The sequence below is a fragment of the Epinephelus fuscoguttatus genome, linkage group LG12, assembly GCF_011397635.1.
Source record: "Epinephelus fuscoguttatus linkage group LG12, E.fuscoguttatus.final_Chr_v1".
Taxonomy (NCBI): Eukaryota; Metazoa; Chordata; class Actinopteri; order Perciformes; family Serranidae; genus Epinephelus; species Epinephelus fuscoguttatus.
In genome coordinates, this window is record NC_064763.1 from 5,289,223 (window position 1) to 5,308,251 (window position 19,029).

Sequence of the window (19,029 nt, forward strand, 5' to 3'; positions counted from 1 at the left end):
ATAATACATCTAACAAGTAGCCCAACTGCACAAGTTTGCCTTGAGGCAACAAATGGAAAATCACAATTTAAAAATAAATATAATACATGAAACATATCTTTAAACCATCAATGATGCTTCCTAAAAGTGATTTGCATGCCTGTCCTTTTCCCAGCAAGATATCTTGATTTAAACTGTCAGATTTGTTTTACCCCTTTGGCACTTTGCCACATGTGCCTCTGTTTCTTGAAATGCAATATTTCACAAACTTCATTCATACTTCACATAATGTTATTAAAACGTTTATCAGTAGGAGGGTTTTAAGGACTCTTTGTTGCCTCAGGACAGTGACATACAAAAGAGGGGGCAACTGTGGCTCAGGAGGTAGAGCAGGTTGTCCACCAACCACGAGACTGGAGGCTCGGTCCCCAGCCCCTCCAGTCCACATGCCGAAGCATCCCTGCAAGATACCGAACACCCTGAATGATAGCCTCAGCCACCAGTGTGTGAATGGGGGAATGTGAGATGTAGTGTGAAAGCCCTTTGAGTGATAGGAAGATTAGAAAAGCACTTTACAGGACACAGTCTATTTAGGTTTAACATTTAGATAATAGGGTGTCCATCAGGAATTTTCTTCTCCAACTTCTCTAGTGTTTCCCAGATAGTCCATTTGCTGCCCTCTGGTGGTTCACTTCAAATCTCAGGATGACTTCTGGAAATGTGCAACAAATACTGAGGTATACTTGACCAAAATACATAAACTACTGTTAGAATGAGGATAGTCACTAAAAAATATAAACTATGCTAACAATTTAAATAGTCTGTCTACTGGTAGTTTGTCAAGTATGTGTAATATTTCAACAGTTTATTGGTAAGATTCAACAAATCCAGTAGACACATCAAAACAGTTGTGTCTGCAGATGTTAAAATTTATGTCACAATTTATTACATATTCTCTAGTTGAACTATGCAACCTATGCAGCATAAGTTGAATGAATAGTTCAACTAAATTATTCTGAGAATATTACAAGTTACAAATACTCAAATATACAAATATACACAGGACATATGAACAGGTGATTTTTATTACATCTCCCAGCTGTACTGGCTCATGATGGCCAGTGGAGGGCAGATGATAGTATGAAGGCACTGCAGCTGGTTTCTGATTAATAGACAGAGGTTTATGCTCGAAAAGTTATATTTCTGATGCAACCCATCCTACTTAACTGTAAATCAAAGTTTCATTTTCTAAATGCAAATGGAATCATACGGGTTCATTCACATTGGATAAAAATAAGATCCCAGGTTAGAATCGGCTTTTGAATGTCAGTCCACCTTAATGCTGTAAGCCTGCCAATAAGGCTATTATATTTTAAATAATGGCCATTTTAGAAGCTTTGGGGAAAAATACACACTGATCACAAGACAGCTGATCATTTCTTCTTTAATTGAAAATTTCATACAAAGCATTTTCCATGAACATAAATATGGAGGATACAAGTGCACACTGCAAATCCATGTCCATAGTTTGGACCTACTGTAGACATGAGCACAGGTTTTTCCACCAGTTTGTCCACAGCAGTTATACAATCCATCACTGACATTTACTATTTATAAACTCTGCTTGTGTGCTCTTATACATCACTGTATAAAAATAAAGGCTTGTCTTGAATACATTTTAATGTTCACAATGTACACTTTTTCAATGACCCATTCACAAGTTCAAAAGTATCACTGTAGCTGTAAAGACTAAGTCCTACTCATCAAAATGATTTGCTCATCACTTCCCCATTCCCTCATCAACTCTTTTCATTTTGCTTTAATATTCTAAAAACAATACAAACCTCAGCAAAACTATCAAACATTCAACTCCCACTGTCCTGTCAAGTTTGTGTCCAAGAGATGTCAATTTTCGGAAATGCTCTGTAAAGCATGCTCTCATGTTTCAAATGATTCATTTGGGAATGTTCTAACATCCTGTGCACAATCATTGCTCCAGTGTAAAGACAATACAGCACAATAGATATTATGATCATTATACATTTATCTGTTTTTCCTTTTTTTCCCCAAAATCCTAATAATGTGTGACTTGATAGTGGCCAGAGAAAGAAAGACACAAGCCACAATTAGATGTCAGTGCTTGTTAAAAATTGATTTGATACCAAAGTTTATGTTACGTTCCTGATCCATTTAGCCATTTCAATACATTCTGACTTTGCAATATTATGTTTTAAATGTCATTTTTATTTATTTATTTATTTTTTAACAATGTCAGAATTTCAATAATCACTCAGTGGAGCAGTTTTCAGAGAATTGGTCCTCCGTGTCATCTGCTGCAGTGGTCCCCAACCTTTTTCCTTAAGGGACCCCTTCTCTATCATTCCATTAACTGACCATCTCTGATTAAGTAACATATTTTATGGATATTTCATATTATATTCATTGCATAACAATAACAGTACAGAACAACCTAGAAAATGTACAATAACCCAAACAGTAAACGCAATAACTGAAGGAAGGAAACAGGTGGTAAGGGTGTTCTTAGCAGATCATTTCATGCGAATTTTGCACAGACGAGTTTTCTTGATATTTTAGGAACTTTATTATAAGATTCTCTGTCTGTATTATGTTTATCAGTTACACTTACAAGGCCTCTTTTTGACTGACAAATTCAGTGTTTTCTTCCCCCTGACACTTGGCCATTGTTCTGTTAGCTCTATGATTGTTTTGACTGCAGGAGAGGGCTGTTTAGCAGACAGGGAGGGCTCTGTGAATAGAGCCTCTGTTCAGGTTTTCACTGTGCTCTTATTCTGTCAGGTTTTTTTAAGTTTATATCTTGAATAATAATCTAAACTTTGAAAATAATTTTGTTTAGTTTTCTTGATAGAAATGAAGTGCTGAGATATAGGTCTACTGTACATTTTTAGGAATAAGTTTTCCTATACCCCTTAATCTTAATCTTCTTAATCATAATTACTGACTGAACAAAAATAACAGGAGCATAATACATGAATTGTGTTTTATTCAAAATATGCACAGAACCGAGCCTTTGAGGTTTGCCTGATATCAGACAGTAACACTTGGTTTTTATCTTTAGTCTGACACTGCGTCCTCTCTAGCTGATTTTTGTGGTGGACGGGGATTCCATTTTCCCTAATCAATCACTAAAACACAGTGTCCACCCGAATCTAACATTATTTAAGTCCACACCAATGTGTAGCCATGCAAACATACTTGTTTTGCTGGGGTTTATAGAGTGGAGCGCAGCGAAGTAAAACAAACAACGTTGTCAGGTGATCTTAATAAGACATGATGGTTGAGAACAGCCTGCATCTATCTTGTGTATAGGACTCGCCGCTGCTGTTAATACTCCTCATTGGTTCTTGTGCACCACTTGACGACAACCTGACAGCAGTGTCAGTCTGATTGGCTAATTGCTAGTCCCTCTGCAGCGCTCATAATTCGTTTTTCCAGATTAAACCGGTAATTCAGTGCAGGTCTGGACCCAGGCAACTCTAAGCCAAAATTCAGTGCAGTATTTAACACAGTATGTGGGTTGCTTTAAATGTCCTAAATAACTCCCCTAACTTTAAGGAGAAACACTTTATCTTCTCAATCTTCTCTACCAGGAAATGATAGCAAAGCACAAACAGGGCACCTGCTAAAGTCTTATACCCGTTTTCAGCCAAAATTAGATTGTGTATGTGGGTTTTTAAACACGGGTAAACCCACTAAAAATAGGATATAGACTCCTTTTCCACTGCCAGCAGACCAAAGCTGTGTACACAGCTCTGCAGCAGGCAAGTATGCCTTTCTGTTTTTTTCTTCCACTGGTGTGTCTCATTTGACAGGCCAGAGAAGGTTAGAAAACAGTAGAAATCAGCTGTTACAGTGGTTACTTCTTTTTGTATATATCTAACTTACTCAGTCTATCTTTCAAACTGGGTGCAGACTAATTTGGAATGATGTTTGAGCGCTGCTTGGGTGCAGACTCACCGGTAAAAGGGCTAAAATTAGCGCGTTCACCCCGGTGTTGTGTTTATATCAATGCAGATCAGAGCTGGAGCTGATAAATACCTGTGACTACCCAGATGAGAATTCTATTTGTAACCTTTCCAATTACATAGAAAAGCCAGATGCTAACAGGTGTTAGTGTTTGTACATTGAAAAAGGGTTATAAAAACAAATTTACAATGTTTTTGATTTTGAGAAATTTGAGAAATGATATCAGCTTCCTGTTACCATAATGTGACAATGTCAAGCAAATGTGAAAGAAAGTTTGTTTAAAAAAGCTTTCAGCAGGACAAAAAAATGCTTCAGTGTCATGTTGATTTAAATAAGCAAATAAACATATAAAGAATAAACATATAAAGAGAACAGGTTGAAATAATGAAGCCTTACATATTGTTTCTTTGGTTCAGTATCCAGTGTTGAAGGAAAACATATAACCCGTATTATATGTTCCATACAGACTGTGGCCAACAATATGTATGTCGCACATTTATCAGAAAATAAATATCATATTTACAACTTCAATTCTGTAGCCAACTTTAAATGATTACTGTTAAAGTGTCGACGATGTTTTAGCAAAGTCACCACACTGCAGTTGCAAATAGTGCTCAGTATTATAAGAAGCTTTTGCTAATCTGTGTTTAAAGAATTGAATCTGAGAGCATTTAAAAAACTGAACCACCAACAGAAGTAAAGCCAAAAAAAGGATTAGGATACTTTGCAATGCCAAACTTAATCACATGTATAATGTTGTTTTATCTGTCTTTCCACAAGAACACTACAGAAATATGCTCATTAATACATAGATCTGTATATATTACACCCAGTTCTCACTAACTTCACTTTGAGCTCCTCTGAACAGTACTGATATATTGTGCTTAAACCTATTTTGGTCTAGATAAAACCGTTTTTTTGGTATTTTTTAAGTAAAGATGATGGAAGTACAGCTGACCTGCATAACCCTCTTCTTATTCCATCTGTATGGTCGTCTATGACTCCTGCACACACATGACAGCCCCCACTGATGATCCATTTGCTGTTCACTTTGAGGAATTAGTGTGGCTGGAGGGAAAATATATATATATATATATATATATATATGATACGACATTAAAAAGCTACTTTGAAAATAATAAAATACAACAAATAAAGTACAATATTAAAAATGCATTGATAATGTAGAAAAGAGCATACTGGACAAGAATGTATGAAAATCATATCAGTACATAGTTTGCAATGTATACAGTGCTTACAGAGTATAAAAGATTTGAGTATACTTAATGCAAGTAACAGTCTGTGTCTGAAAGTCTTGCCATGAAATCTTCTCGGCGCAAGCAAGCGTCACTAAGTGAATCTGACCTTTTCATCTACTGTAATTTTTTGCTAAATAGAAGTTAAAGCGTTCCCTTTAAAAAAAATCAGCAGCTGACCCTTCCTAAGAGTGTGAAGGGACAGTATTCCACTGTTTCGGTAGACAGCACTGTTTTGCCAGCATTAGACCAGAGACCCGGCCTGGTTCTGTGCAGGCACCATTATGGGCACACCTCCCATGCGGGTGATGTTGGAGGCTGTGACTGTGGAGGTGGGCAGCGGTGGCGGGGAGGGAGCAGCCTGGAGCTGCAGCTGAGGCTGGCTGTAGGTCTGCGGCAGCACCTGAGCCTGGGGCAGCTGGGTGTAACGCTCTGGTCTGGGCAGGGAACTCCCGTTGGTGCTGGCCTCAGAGGAGATGGTCTGTCCTCGTGGCAGGGTGGTATCGTTGTTGTAGCTGTAGTGGGTGGGAGTGGAGGCTCCGTGGTGGCGGGACGGGCGGTAGCCGGCCATGCTGCCAGTGGCGGTAATTATGGAGGCAGTGTCCGAAGGGGGGCGCTGGGGGTACTGCTGCAGGTGGTGGTGGTTGTTGTTGTGGTGGTGCGAGGGCTCTTTATGGTGTGGGCTAGAAGCGATGGAGGACAGGGTGCCGTTCTTGGAGATGATGTCTGAACCCATGCCGCTTTTAGCCCAGGACACACGCTTGGGAGCCTGAGCGTCCTCCCTGGACACAGACAGGACACAGTCAGGTTACCGTTTACAGCGCACACAACATCAAGCCACATTTTGTAACATTTGAAAGAAAAAGAACCGATTAGTCCATTGACAGAAAAATAAACTAGCTACTGTTTTGATAGTCGAATAACAATAATTGTGGTAATTTCATCAAAAATACCAGACATTTGCTGCCTCCACCTTCTACAGTGTGGTTTTAGACTGCAAGACATCTGAAAGTGTCACCTTAAACATTTTTCTAGTTTCTGACATTTTAAAGACAAAAAATTGCTTAATTGAGAAAACAATCACCAAATTAATTAAAATAATCATATTTTGTTGCAGCCCTAAAGTGGGGCGACATATAGTCAACCAATAAGTCCTGACATCATTTCCTCTTTAAATATTACTCTTTTCTTTTTCTTGTACAATATTTTTGTTATTTTGTCTTTCTGTAAAACATGCAAATGCAACAAGTGCATGCTGTTAAACCAGAGTTCATTTTTATTGAACATTACCTATGTACTGTAAAACTTTAATTAGTACCCCGGGCTAATATTGCTTAAATCACTGAACTCAACAGATGTATATTTGGGGCTGGTCTCCATATGGGAGAGGCCTTTAATTCCTTTACACAAAACTTTTACTCAGCAAAGATGAAAAACACAATGAAATTATTTATTTAAACCAGTATGAATATTACTTGTATAAAAATTAGGCTTTGATTTTGCACCAAGTGACAGTGCATCAGAGAAAGAGAGACAGTTATGACACTCATTTTACAGCACCTGGCATGTCAACACAACACCACTTTATCCTGTTAAAACAATATTCACAACTTTGATTACATTTTTATGAAAACCATTTTGATAGAATATGAAGGAATTTCAATAACTTGTTAGGTAATGGAGGAATGGACACATATTCTGATTATATGACTGCTTCAGATATAGGAGTCACCACTTTTTTTAATCTCTCTTGTTCACCAGTATGAGGACCAATGAATTACTGAATTCTTTGGTCTTCATACTGTAGTTTCAGCAAAACAAACTGAATGATTGAGCTGTGGAGAATCTAACTGAGCTAACAATGTGTAGCATCTCCATATTGACAAAAGCTTAAACATTTATATTTGTATGTGTGCTTGAAGCAGCCAACTAACATTAGTTTCAGCATCCAAAGAACTTCTATAAAAATGAACTGCTTGGCAACCAGACCAGGTGTCTAATTGAGACAGGCTTATTACCCACTGTTTAATTAAAGGCTTATCACTGAAGTTTTACAGTACTTTATAGTTGACGTAAGAAGCATCAAGACAAAGGATTTTTCTTGTGATTCAACAGTTCAGGCACCACAGGAAACATTTTTAATTACTTCATATAAACCTGCCAGCCTTTATAACTGTTTTTGAGCCTTCCATCGTATGAAATGTGTTTTTAAGATAAAATATTGTGATAAAGGCTATTGGGAGGTAAGTTGCATGAACTCACTTGATTTCGTTGGCCATGTCGTCCTCATTGTCTCTCCGCCTCTTAAACTGGTAAAAGAGGCAGATGAGGAGGAGGACAAGGAAGGCGCAGGCGAGCAATGAGCCCACAACGGCTCCAACAATCATCCCCACTTTAGTGGCTACAGGAAGAATCACAGAACAAACAATGAGTACATGTCTCCCAAGCACATACGTTTACAAAGAATACATATTGTTTCTGGGAATGTTTTTTCTCTTAAAAAAAATGTCTCAAATGAGAAAGTAAGACAGGAATTGTCACATTATAAGTATGTAAACACTAATGAACACCTCATTTCCTTGTATCATTTCCTGATACTATGCATATAATGACTGCTTGTGTTGTTGTGTGCTACGTACAGGAGACGATATCCAGGTTGATGACGCAGCTCTCTGACCCAGCTGAGTTGCTGGCTGTGCACACGTACTTCCCTGACATGTTGCTGCTCAGGTTGCTCAGCTTCAGAGTGCCAGTCTTCTCATCTAAAACAGTATTGAACATGGAGGATTAGAGTCAAGCATGCATGCATACACATTAATAGAGGTGTATTTGCACGCACATGACAGCATAGAATCAGATTGCACTGGAGAGGAATCCATTGCTTTGGCACAGTTATGAATATGCTTAATTTGAGAGTTTATTCTATTGTGCTCTTTGGATGATACATTTTTATTTCTTATTTGCCTTGATATATACACCTATATATCCAACAGCCTTTGCACATGACAACAAACTTAAATACATCCTTTGAAAATGACAATGCCAAAGATATTTCTTGAGCACAGCAGGAGATGTGTTATAATACTAAGCTGCTAATAAGTACTGAAACATAAAATTTGGTTTGGGGAAATAAATGTATTCACTCTCCTAAAGAGAGGGTTGGATCAGCTAAGAAGATTGATATCCCTGTGATATTTTCCCCTTTAATCTGAAGCTACAGTATAGCCAGCAGGTTGTTAGCTTGGCTTAGCATTAAGATAGGACACAGCCAGCATGTTTCTGTCCAAACGTAGATATACGCTTATTGAACTCTCAGCAAGAAAACAAAAGGAAGAAAACAAGCTTCTTTCCCCCAAAAGTTGACCTTTACCTTTAAAATTAACCATACCCTTTAAGAGATGAATGGACGGAATCAGAAAAAGAGAATCTCCTACTGTAACAGAACCACCATCACCACACCATCTAAAATACAATACTGGGATTTTGTAAGCTTCCAAAAATGCAATGCCACATGAATAATTTAAAAAAATGTATGTTGGTCAATGAATGCAAATTTGAAGTCAAAAGTACACATGTAATGGTTCACAAAATTTGCTGTTTGGTTTTGTACGATACACTGGTGTCACAGTAAGGTACGTTTTCCATACAGCGAAAATGTAGAAATGCCAGAGAAATGTCCTTTTTTAAAAATGTTATTTTAATTCATTTATTTATTAAAACTAACATTATAAAATTATATTATTTGACTTGTAACAATGATGGAGGTATACTTGAGTGACCCATCTTCTAAAGTGTCACAGAACATAAATGACTACAGCTTCTAATAAAAACTAAAATTCAGTATTGTGTCAGTATCTTTACTATATAATGACGAAAACTCTGTCTGTGTGTGTGTCTGTGTTCCACGTTTTTCTCCTCACTGACTTGGTCAATCCATGTGAAATTTGGCACAGTGGAAGAGGGTCATGGGAGGATGCGAATGAAGCAATATTACATCAAATTGGCCAAAGGGGGGCGCTATAGCAACTGACTCAAATTGCAAAGTTTGAATGGGCATTGACATGAAACTTTTATAGAGATGCCTCTCCTCATGAGGAACAAATTTGAACCTATAACTTTCGGTTATATAGATTTTCTGCCATTTTGAATTTTTTGAAAAACACTTAAAATCGATCTCTTCTTAGGAAGACTGATCTGCATGAAACTCGGTGAACATAATCTAGGGCAAACTGTGATTTGTGATATTGGGCTTTATAAATAAAATTTAAATTGATTGAAATTGAATGAATACTGTGGAGGGCGTGGCTCATCACATAAAGGTGTATAACATCTCAAGGGTTTCACCGATCACCACGCAACTTTGTAGGCATATTACCACACATAATCTTAGGGGACCCCTCCATCATTCAATCAATCGATCAATCAATCAATCAATCAATCAATCAGTTTTATTTTTTTTTTTTGATCAAACAAAATGGGGGCGCTAGAGAGCTAATTTCTTATCTAGGCCTAACCGCCGCATTGATTTTAACTAAACTTGGCAGATATGTAGAACAGGACACCTCAAGGTGACTGGAGAAATTTAACTCTAATTGGCAACTGGGTGGCGCTATAACAACAGAAAAATGCTTAAAAATGGCTAAAATGCAACCGATCGCTGTGGCTCCCCCTGTGGCCGAATGTTGTTGTTTTTTTCTGTCGTTATTTTTGGTATGACTAAGTCATGGTATGGTATGCTGTACTCAGTGGGTTTGGACTAGTTGTAGTTATAAACAACATGTTTAAAATAATAATTTGGCCAACAGCTCATACTGATGTTTTTATATTGTATATTCAGTTTTTGTTGTTTTTTTTATTTTCCCTTTGTTTCCAGGGCAACAAAGAAATCTATAAAATAAAAATATAACTGCTTTAAAGTCATTCATTCATTCATTCATTATGTATCTTTGAATGAGCACAAATTCAATTGTACACATTTATGAAACAACCTTTAATATAACCTTTCACATGAAAAACATTAAAAAAAAACTGATGCCTTTTTCAACATATGGGCTTCCTTGTCAAGTGCAGTGACTCTGAGAACATTATATTAAACACAGTTTAAACTGTATATCTTATTTTCCAAGTGCAAAAGGATAGTTCTGTTTGTATTGCGTACTGCAACAAAAGCCTCACACCGAACAGTTCATTACGAATATGTGTAATGTTACACCGCTAGTCAGCATCTTTATGAAGAGAAAATAAGGAAACTGTTCATAATAAACATGTTTATTGAATCTATTAATCTCGGTTTATCAAGTGAAATGAAAATATATTTCAAGGATTTAGTTTGGCAGACATTATATTCATAAAATATCACACCAGATGACTGACCCCCTAAAACCTAAAGTCTCTGCATTATTGTACAAGTGTTGATATCAATATATTTAAATATTACAAAAAATATGACATTCAGTTAATTTTATGCATTGGAGCATTTTGTCCGAAAACTGGTAGTTAGTGTCACCCAGAATAACAAGTATTGGGACGTACTTTTAGCGGCATTTTATTTTGACGTGTTATCAGACAGGAAGACCCTGTAAGACTCCCAAACAATGGTGACCTGTTAGTGGTTAATGCACCCTTTTTGCTCATTGGTACACTAAGGAGTAAGATCCTGTGTCATTTGTGATAACACTAAAAAAATATAACCAATGTTTATTTGCTACAAATATATTTATCTAATATCAATTTAATACTTGAAAGTTGAAGTTCAAGGTGGCCGATTTCTATAGGTAGCCAAGACAACTGCCTGATAAAGGTTCAAACTGAGTTTTTGTCATACTGAATAACAGTTTTGTTATAAAGGTTAACTGTTATTTTCAGTTACACCATAATGTCATCTGTTATCCTGGATGACATTTTGTCTGGTGTTGTCACATGATTCTCATTTAAAATGCTTAAAACACATATTTTGAAAGTAAGATTTTGGTTTTAAGTAAATAGCATCTTCATAAAGGCAAATAAATAAAATTAAGAATTACATTTTTGGTCAACTTGAAAACCTAGGCCGGTATTCTTCACTGGGCCACACAGCAACTCTACACACAGGGCCTTCATCACATTAAATAGGCTTTGGCCTCAAATTTGTAAGTCCCAAAGTTACAAAAACAAAAAACAACAGAAATAATGAATATTTTATACAAGTTGGTAGGATACTCTACCGACATTACTGTAGCTGAACACTCCAGTAACAGGAGCAGGTATGTAAATGTTGCTGCAGAGTGAAAAATAATGACCAGGTAGTGTGCTGGATCCACTCACTGAGCATAGGTGAGAAGAAGACCTCCGAGGTGGGGCTGGTTTTCTTCCACCTGTACAGAGGAATGGGCTTCCCAGAGCTGGATGTGCAGCTCAGAGTCACATTTCCCTTCAGCACTGCCTTCCCTGACACAGAGCACTTAGGAACAGCAGGAGGGACTGACATGAGAGGATCAGACAATATTTACTTTGTTAGATTATACAACATGATGTATGTCTTTCAATCAGTCAAGTTTACAAGAAGTATAGGAGTATAACTATAGTGCAGGAGAGGTGAAGCACATTCATGTCTTGTCAAGCAGGATCTGGTACTTACCCTTCACGTCCAGGGTGAGCTGAGCAGTGAGGCCAGGATTATCAGGCCTGATGACCTGGCAAAAGTAGAGTCCTGAGTCAGACTCCTGGGTGTTGTTGATGTACAACGACACGTCCCGTGAGGGCATGCTAGTGAAGAAACCAACACGGCCCTTAAACTGGGCGCTGCCTACACTCATGGAGCCTTTGGTGTAGGAGATGATCTGGAGAAGAGAACAGAGAGCCAACACCAGACTTAAAGAAACAGGAAATAAAAGGCTTGTGAGTACGCAGTTTGGGAACAAGTATTTGTGCACAACAGAGGAACCCGTTTCATTGACATCCATGTCAATATGATTGCATTTGGGGGTTATCTTGGTTCAAAAGAATTAGAAGGATTTTTTAATCCTAACATCTCCTGCCCACAAATTTGTGACTGGCTTTTTCAAACATTTGGTTGAATGCATTACAGAGTAAACTGAGTTACATGGAACACAATTTGTACTCCACTGATAAAATCTTCTTATGGAGTCATGTGGTGCAACTCTGTGGCCCCTTTCAATCAATTCAACCCTAACTGCAACCCTCACTGTGCTGGCACACATAACACTGTTCAGAGAAAAAATCCAAACTAGTGTGATTACTGAATTTGAATTTACCCATTCTTGAGAACTGTGACCAATCTTGTCCTTACAAAAAAAAAGATTCAAAATTCTAATATATCAACACACCAATACTGTTTTTGGGGTGAAATATTATTTTTAAAGGATTTATTTATACGAAAAAATAAATAAATCACAGTTTCAAACAATTAAAAAATGTTTTAAAAGGTTTCAAAAATCTAAAACTAAAAGTACATACTGATAACTTTGGTGTAAAAATCTACTGCCATAATCATCTTTGTTTTAAAATATTTTTTTAATGATAATGTTGGCCGTGTAAAGATGTGTCCCAGAAGTTTGTCAATTCCATCAGATTTCTACAAAAACATCAATTAATCTGGCATAAAGGGGGTTAGCTCATAGATTTTTAATAATTTTTAACTAGATATTGGACACCAAGATGGCGCCGATTCATTTCAAAGGAGTCACACATATGCCAAAAAAGTTTTGTAGCTTCTGGGTTTACTTCAGCAGTATGCGGTCCACTGAATATGCCCAGTAGAATTTCTCTTGCTGGCACCGCCTGTGAGTCCTGCTCAGCTCAGAAACTCTACATTGTGATGACGTCACAGATTTTTAAATGGATTTTCTCAGCTCCAGTTAAGTTTTACCAATATGAAACCTCCTTGGATTTAAAAAAAAAAAAAAACAATAGAAAGAGTCATAACTGAATTTGTTTTACAGACGTGAGAAAGATTGGCTGCAAGGCTGAGCGGCTTTCCTGGGGGCCTGGGTTAGCTTTATCCTGAGGACTCCTGTCTCATGTTGTGGTTTCCATGAAGGCAGTAATATGAAATAACTTCATTAAAGCCTGAATTTCTTTTTTTTCCTCTTTTTTATCTGCAACATGTTAGTCTGCAGGTTTAAACTTGTGTCCTCTCACATAGTTGCTGATTAAAACTTAACTTCACCTCTGTCAGAGAAAAACCTGTCAAAAACTGCTGGACAGTTTGTAAGTTTGTAACCACTTAGTGCATGGAGGCCACCTAAGTGAGATGTGAGACACCAAAACCTCATGTGACATACAGGAAAGCCAAATTAGTGAATAATTTCATCCATTTTACTGAATTACAAGATCCAGTCGGATAGAAATCAAAAAATATTTTTGCTTGTTTGGAAAAATCAAAACTGAACTGGTTTTTCAATTTTCAACAAACTGACTGTTTGGCAAAAGCAATTACCTCACATTAGCTGGACTGCATACTGTGGAGATGGCTGTGCATCACTGTAACATACACATACAACTCTCCTGTGGCATCTAGGTTTGTCTTTGAGGTAGTGACAGTTTGTTCTTTTTTTTCATCTTTTTGGCTCCAAATGACAGTGAAGCAAAGCGAGATGCTGGATGGCTGTCTGGGCACATGAAAAAACAAAAAGCTTCACTTTTGAGCTACTGTGTCTTTTCCAGCTCTCAGAGTTCTCTTTTTCCTATTTCCTTTTTGATTGTGATCCTCTTTTGGGTTGTCCATCTGCATAGCCCAATAATCTGACCTGGGCTGATACGTAAGCTGAGCCACGGCCAGGTCTCCAGATAATTGTTGTTCAGCTGGGACTTGTTATGCAAGACCTCTCTGCTTTATTTATTGCTTTACCAGAGTGATGATTTCATAAATATTCTGATTTGGAAAACACATTCATCTCTTACTTTCATAAAGCAGAAAAACTACAGCAGGATGTACTAAACCAGTAAGGACATAATATAGTGTTTGTATGAAAACCCTAAACCTTTTTCTTGGATTAATTTCTGGGGGTTTACAAAAGAAGAGCTTTGCCAGATTAACAGTGTAAAGACAGGCAAAGATTGTTGGTAATCCCAGATAGTATAGCCACAGCTGCTGCTGTAGATACTGTAGTATACTGAATGTAGAGCAAGATATGAAAAAATATCACTTCAGTGTTTTCCACATATGTATGACTGTTGGTAGGGTCTTCCAGTCACTTCCTTACCAGCTGGCTGTTGTTAGAGAAAAAATTCCAGAGGATGGTGTTGGTGCTCAGGTCACTGCCTGGCTCTGTGATGTACGAGGCCCTCAGCACCACCATCTGACCCTTGATCGCATCCATACTGGATTGGGGCATCTGGATCTGGGCCCATATCCCTGGATGGAGGAAGAGTAAGGGGGAGAGAAAGGAAAACTGTCAGTGTGACCCCTCTGCAAAGCGGGTCAGGGTTTTATCCATATTCATTGTAAGGCTTAATAAATCTGTATTTATATCAGCACTAAAAACAGTTCTTGCAAAGCTGACACAGTTGTAAACAGGTTTTGAATTTCATATTATGCCATTACTCATTCCGCTGTGGTTTTCAATTAGAATTTCCGCTTTGGGGTTGTATGCCTCCACAAACCAGTTAAGTTGCAGTTACAGTTTACATCCATGTCTGAGAAAACATGGATGCTTCACATACATCTTCCCCCCAGCAGCACAGAAGATCTATACAATCAGCACAGTTTCAAGGTGGACACCCAAGATTAGTGTCACCAATTCAGTATCTGACCAAATGTCTCCCTTTCTGTTCCTGAGTTATTACGTTGAATAATGGCCAGGAAAGTGTTTTTGCAGAACATTATGATGTCACAGTGAAGCTGACCTTTGACCTTTTGGATATATAATATCACCACTTCACCATTTTATCCTATTAGACATTTGTGTGAAATTTTGTAATAGTTAGCGTATGAATTCCTGAATTATGGCCAAAAACATGTTTTGTGAGGTCACAGTGACCTTGACATTTGACAGTCAACCACCAAATTCTAATCAGCTCATTCTTGAGTCCAAGCAGATGATTGTGCCAAATTTGAGGAAATTCCCTCAATGCCTTCTTGAGATATCACAAAATGAGACAGAGACTGACCCAAGATCACAGTGAACTTTGACCTTTGACCGCCAAAGTCTAATCAGTTCATCCCTAAGTCCATGTAGATGTTTGTGCCAAATTTGAAGAAATTTCCTGTAGCTTTTCTCAAGATACCACATTCATGAGAATGCAACAGATGAGGTCACAGTAACCTTAAACTTTGACTTAATTCAAATCAGTTCATCACTAACTCAATGTGGATGTTTGTGCCACATCTGACAGATGGATGTATGGATGTACAGACATATGGAGGGACAGACAACTTTTATTATGTCTCTGGCTACGGCTTTCGCCGACGCAGAGGCATAATAAAACTAGACACTTCATATGTCATGCAAAAACATCATAAGAACACATATTTGACACATCTGACAAGTTATGATCTGATCCCACATTATTCAGAAAAGTGATGAGGAGATTTGACATGCTATAAATGATAATAACGGCCATGCCAAGCCTTTCTGCAATCATAAAGATCATTACAAATGTTGCTCCTACCAACCAAAGTTGGGAGAATATCCATGCAGGTGAGCACTTTTGGAGGTTAAGTCTTCAAAATTCCACAAATCACATCTTCCAAGTTGATGTCTGTCATCAAGCTACTAAGTGGTTCGGTGAAAACACAGTTCAGAACAACAGTTTCTAAACAAGTTGGTCCAAGAAGTCAGTCTGTCAGGCTGCATGTCCACAGAGCTTACCATTTTTCATCTCTAAAAAAAGTGATGAGGAGATTTGACATGCTATAAATGATAATAACGGCCATGCCAAGCCTTTCTGCAATCATAAAGATCATTACAAATGTTGCTCCTACCAACCAAAGTTGGGAGAATATCCATGCAGGTGAGCACTTTTGGAGGTTAAGTCTTCAAAATTCCACAAATCACATCTTCCAAGTTGATGTCTGTCATCAAGCTACTAAGTTCAGAACAACAGTTTCTAAACAAGTTATATGGTATCTGCTTCTTGATGCTATCCTCTTTGTCACTTGTACATGCAATAATCAAATAAATATCTAAATATTCAACTTATTAGGGACTGTTCTTTACTTATCAGAGGAGAGGGATGGCTCTTCACAGTAGTAACTGATTAGAAAGCACACAACATACGCAAGGACACATATTGGTATCTGCTTCTTGATGCTATCCTCTTTGTCACTTGTACATGCAATAATCAAATAAATATCTAAATATTCAACTTATTAGGGACTGTTCTACTTTGAGTAACTTGAGCCAAAAAATTTTTGACTTTGAGCCCTCCTTCCACTATAAATTATTGTTAGTTTTTAAAATGTACCATTTGATGTTTGAAAACCTGGAGTTAAATAAAGCTTTGGTTTTTCCTTTTTGTCCTTTTTGTTGTGCATTTCGCTTGGTTTGTGCAAACGTTTTTTTTTTGTTTGTTTTTTTTCGGTCATATTCTAAATGTAGAATAAAGAGATTTTGATGAAATATTACTATTTTCAGCTCAGATTTGATTATGGTTTTTCTTGATGGAAGCATTTGTTTCACGTAATGTGTTGAAAATCAAATGATAATTTCTGTTAATTTACAGTTTCTGGCTATGATAAATGGTGTCATTTTGGCAACATTTAAAGAAAACATACCTTGTTTTCTTTGAAAATGGGCAGTAAAAAAAAAAATAAAATAAAATACAGCCATTTAAAGCTGTATGCCCCTCCCTTAAGCCAAAATTAAAAACAATACTCCCTCCTCAGTGCTTCAAAAATTATTTGACGTGTCTACCCGTTTTTGCACCACCCCCTTCTGCCTTCTAAATAACAAACAGTCCCTTACAGATACTTAAACTTTCCAATAATGACATGAATCCAAGTAAATCTTATTATTCCTTTTTGGTTTTCACAGTCTGTGCTAAACCGATTAGGAGTGTCTTTAATAACTCGATTTAGTTTATTACTGCATTCAGTACCACAGACTCAAACTCTGAGCTAAATGAAATGTGCTTGTGAATCCACCTGAGGCTGTTAAGTGACAAAGTAAGTAAAGTTCATGTATCTGGAGCAGCCTGTGATGAACTACTCTGAGGCTCGCTGTCAGAGTAAACTGTAGTGTGTATGTAAGACCAGAGAGGGGCAGAAGAGAGCCAAAACACCAAGCTCTCTGCATGTTTGCATTTACACCTTCTGCTGAAAATAATTCCATAGGTGATTTCCACTTCATGTGTCACTAGTCAGTAAAATTACCTATATTCATTCATGTACACTGTAACTGTGTGACAACATATTCAAATGAGACAGTGTTTGCTAATGCTCAGTAAAGATCACTGTACTTCGTTTACTGTATGTAATTACTTCCTGTAAATATTTTTTTCTTGCGGCAATAAAGGGTTTTGAGATTGTCTCAACTGCCGGCCACTCCTTCCTTTGGTGAAAAATGACACAGATTTGGATCATGTTTTCAGTAAACAGAGAGCGTGCATCTGCACTTTTACTTCTCTGTCCATCCCAGCAACCATGACAGAGATAATCAGACAGAGATAGTATAAAAGATGGTGACTGAAACACACACACACACACACACACACAACAAACAAACAAACACACCTCTCCATCACACTACCCTCACATCACCTCTCTCTTGGTCTTCTCTTTTTTCTCTCTCATCTCTGACCTTTCCACCTCTCCTCTAAGCAGGATGTATCTTTGTCTTTCAGTCCCTTCCCCAGAAATAAATATTCCTTTTAACAATTTCAACACTAAGGAAAGGTGAACCTGGGTCAGTTGTGATCAGCTGCACATGGCTGCCAGCTCTTCAGTGTGTGTATGTGTGTTCACCTGAAAGCATACGATGCAGAAATGTGGCAGGTGCATGCACATTTTTTAAAACTGATGAGATTTCTCTATGGTGTGTGTGCTAACCAGTGTGACTGGCATGGCCTTCATGTGAATACTAATGCAAAAAGATTGGAATCTGGCTAATGACAGCCTCATAAACACCATCTACTACACTGTACTCCAAAATGGTGATTTTAAAGCCACACAAGATTTTTAGACATATGCATTGAATACTGTAGTATCCTACAACACTGTACTGCAACAGGGAATAAACAGCAAGACATTCCTACTAATTGGTGCCATCGGGTGCTACCATTGTAACAAAAAAGAATATTTCTCCATGCACAGGAAGTGATGCAATCAAATGTAAGCACAAAAAGTCTGAAGTAGTGTTCTGTCTAGACTTATCAGTGATACTTGCACCTCTTCACTATATCTGCACTTGCTAGACACTACAAAGAAGACACTTGGTCTCCTCATATCATGGTACATGGCATCTGGGTACTGAAGTCCTCAGTGTTCAAATAGTTGCCTCTGGCTTACTGCCATTTGGGGCCACCAACTTGCAAAGTTCCCTAGTGTTGCTTCAAAGTCACAATGAAACAGCACTTCAGAAGTGTCCTGCTCGCTTATTCCAGTGCAGTAGGGTGGTAACATAGAAAATACTGAACCAGTAGGACATCAGCTAAAGAGAGAAAAACATTGATGTGGTGTGATTTTTAAGAAAGATTTTAAGCTCTTGTCACATAACAATGCAAAACCTTTGACATTTCTTTCACATTAAAGCTCTGATAACTACATTTTGACCACTTGAGGGCAGTGGAAACAAGCTGTAGACACAGCAAGTGTTTTGCCTTGCCCTGCCCTACTGTGCTGTGATTGGCT

At 37.7% G+C, this 19,029-nt stretch overlaps 1 protein-coding gene across 1 annotated transcript in view; it reads right to left on the minus strand.

Moving 5' to 3' along the window:
• Positions 1-1,407: 1,407 nt before the first annotated feature.
• Positions 1,408-19,029, minus strand: part of esama (endothelial cell adhesion molecule a) — a 92,031-nt gene continuing 74,409 nt past the window's right edge. Inside the window, exons 2-7 of the mRNA XM_049591564.1 lie at positions 14,444-14,595; positions 11,857-12,058; positions 11,544-11,699; positions 7,880-8,002; positions 7,503-7,641; positions 1,408-6,022 (exon numbers count right to left, since the gene is read on the minus strand). Of these exons, the coding sequence (XP_049447521.1) occupies positions 5,485-6,022; positions 7,503-7,641; positions 7,880-8,002; positions 11,544-11,699; positions 11,857-12,058; positions 14,444-14,595 (1,310 nt within the window). The 3' untranslated portion in view covers positions 1,408-5,484. The remainder of the gene's footprint in view (positions 6,023-7,502; positions 7,642-7,879; positions 8,003-11,543; positions 11,700-11,856; positions 12,059-14,443; positions 14,596-19,029) is intronic.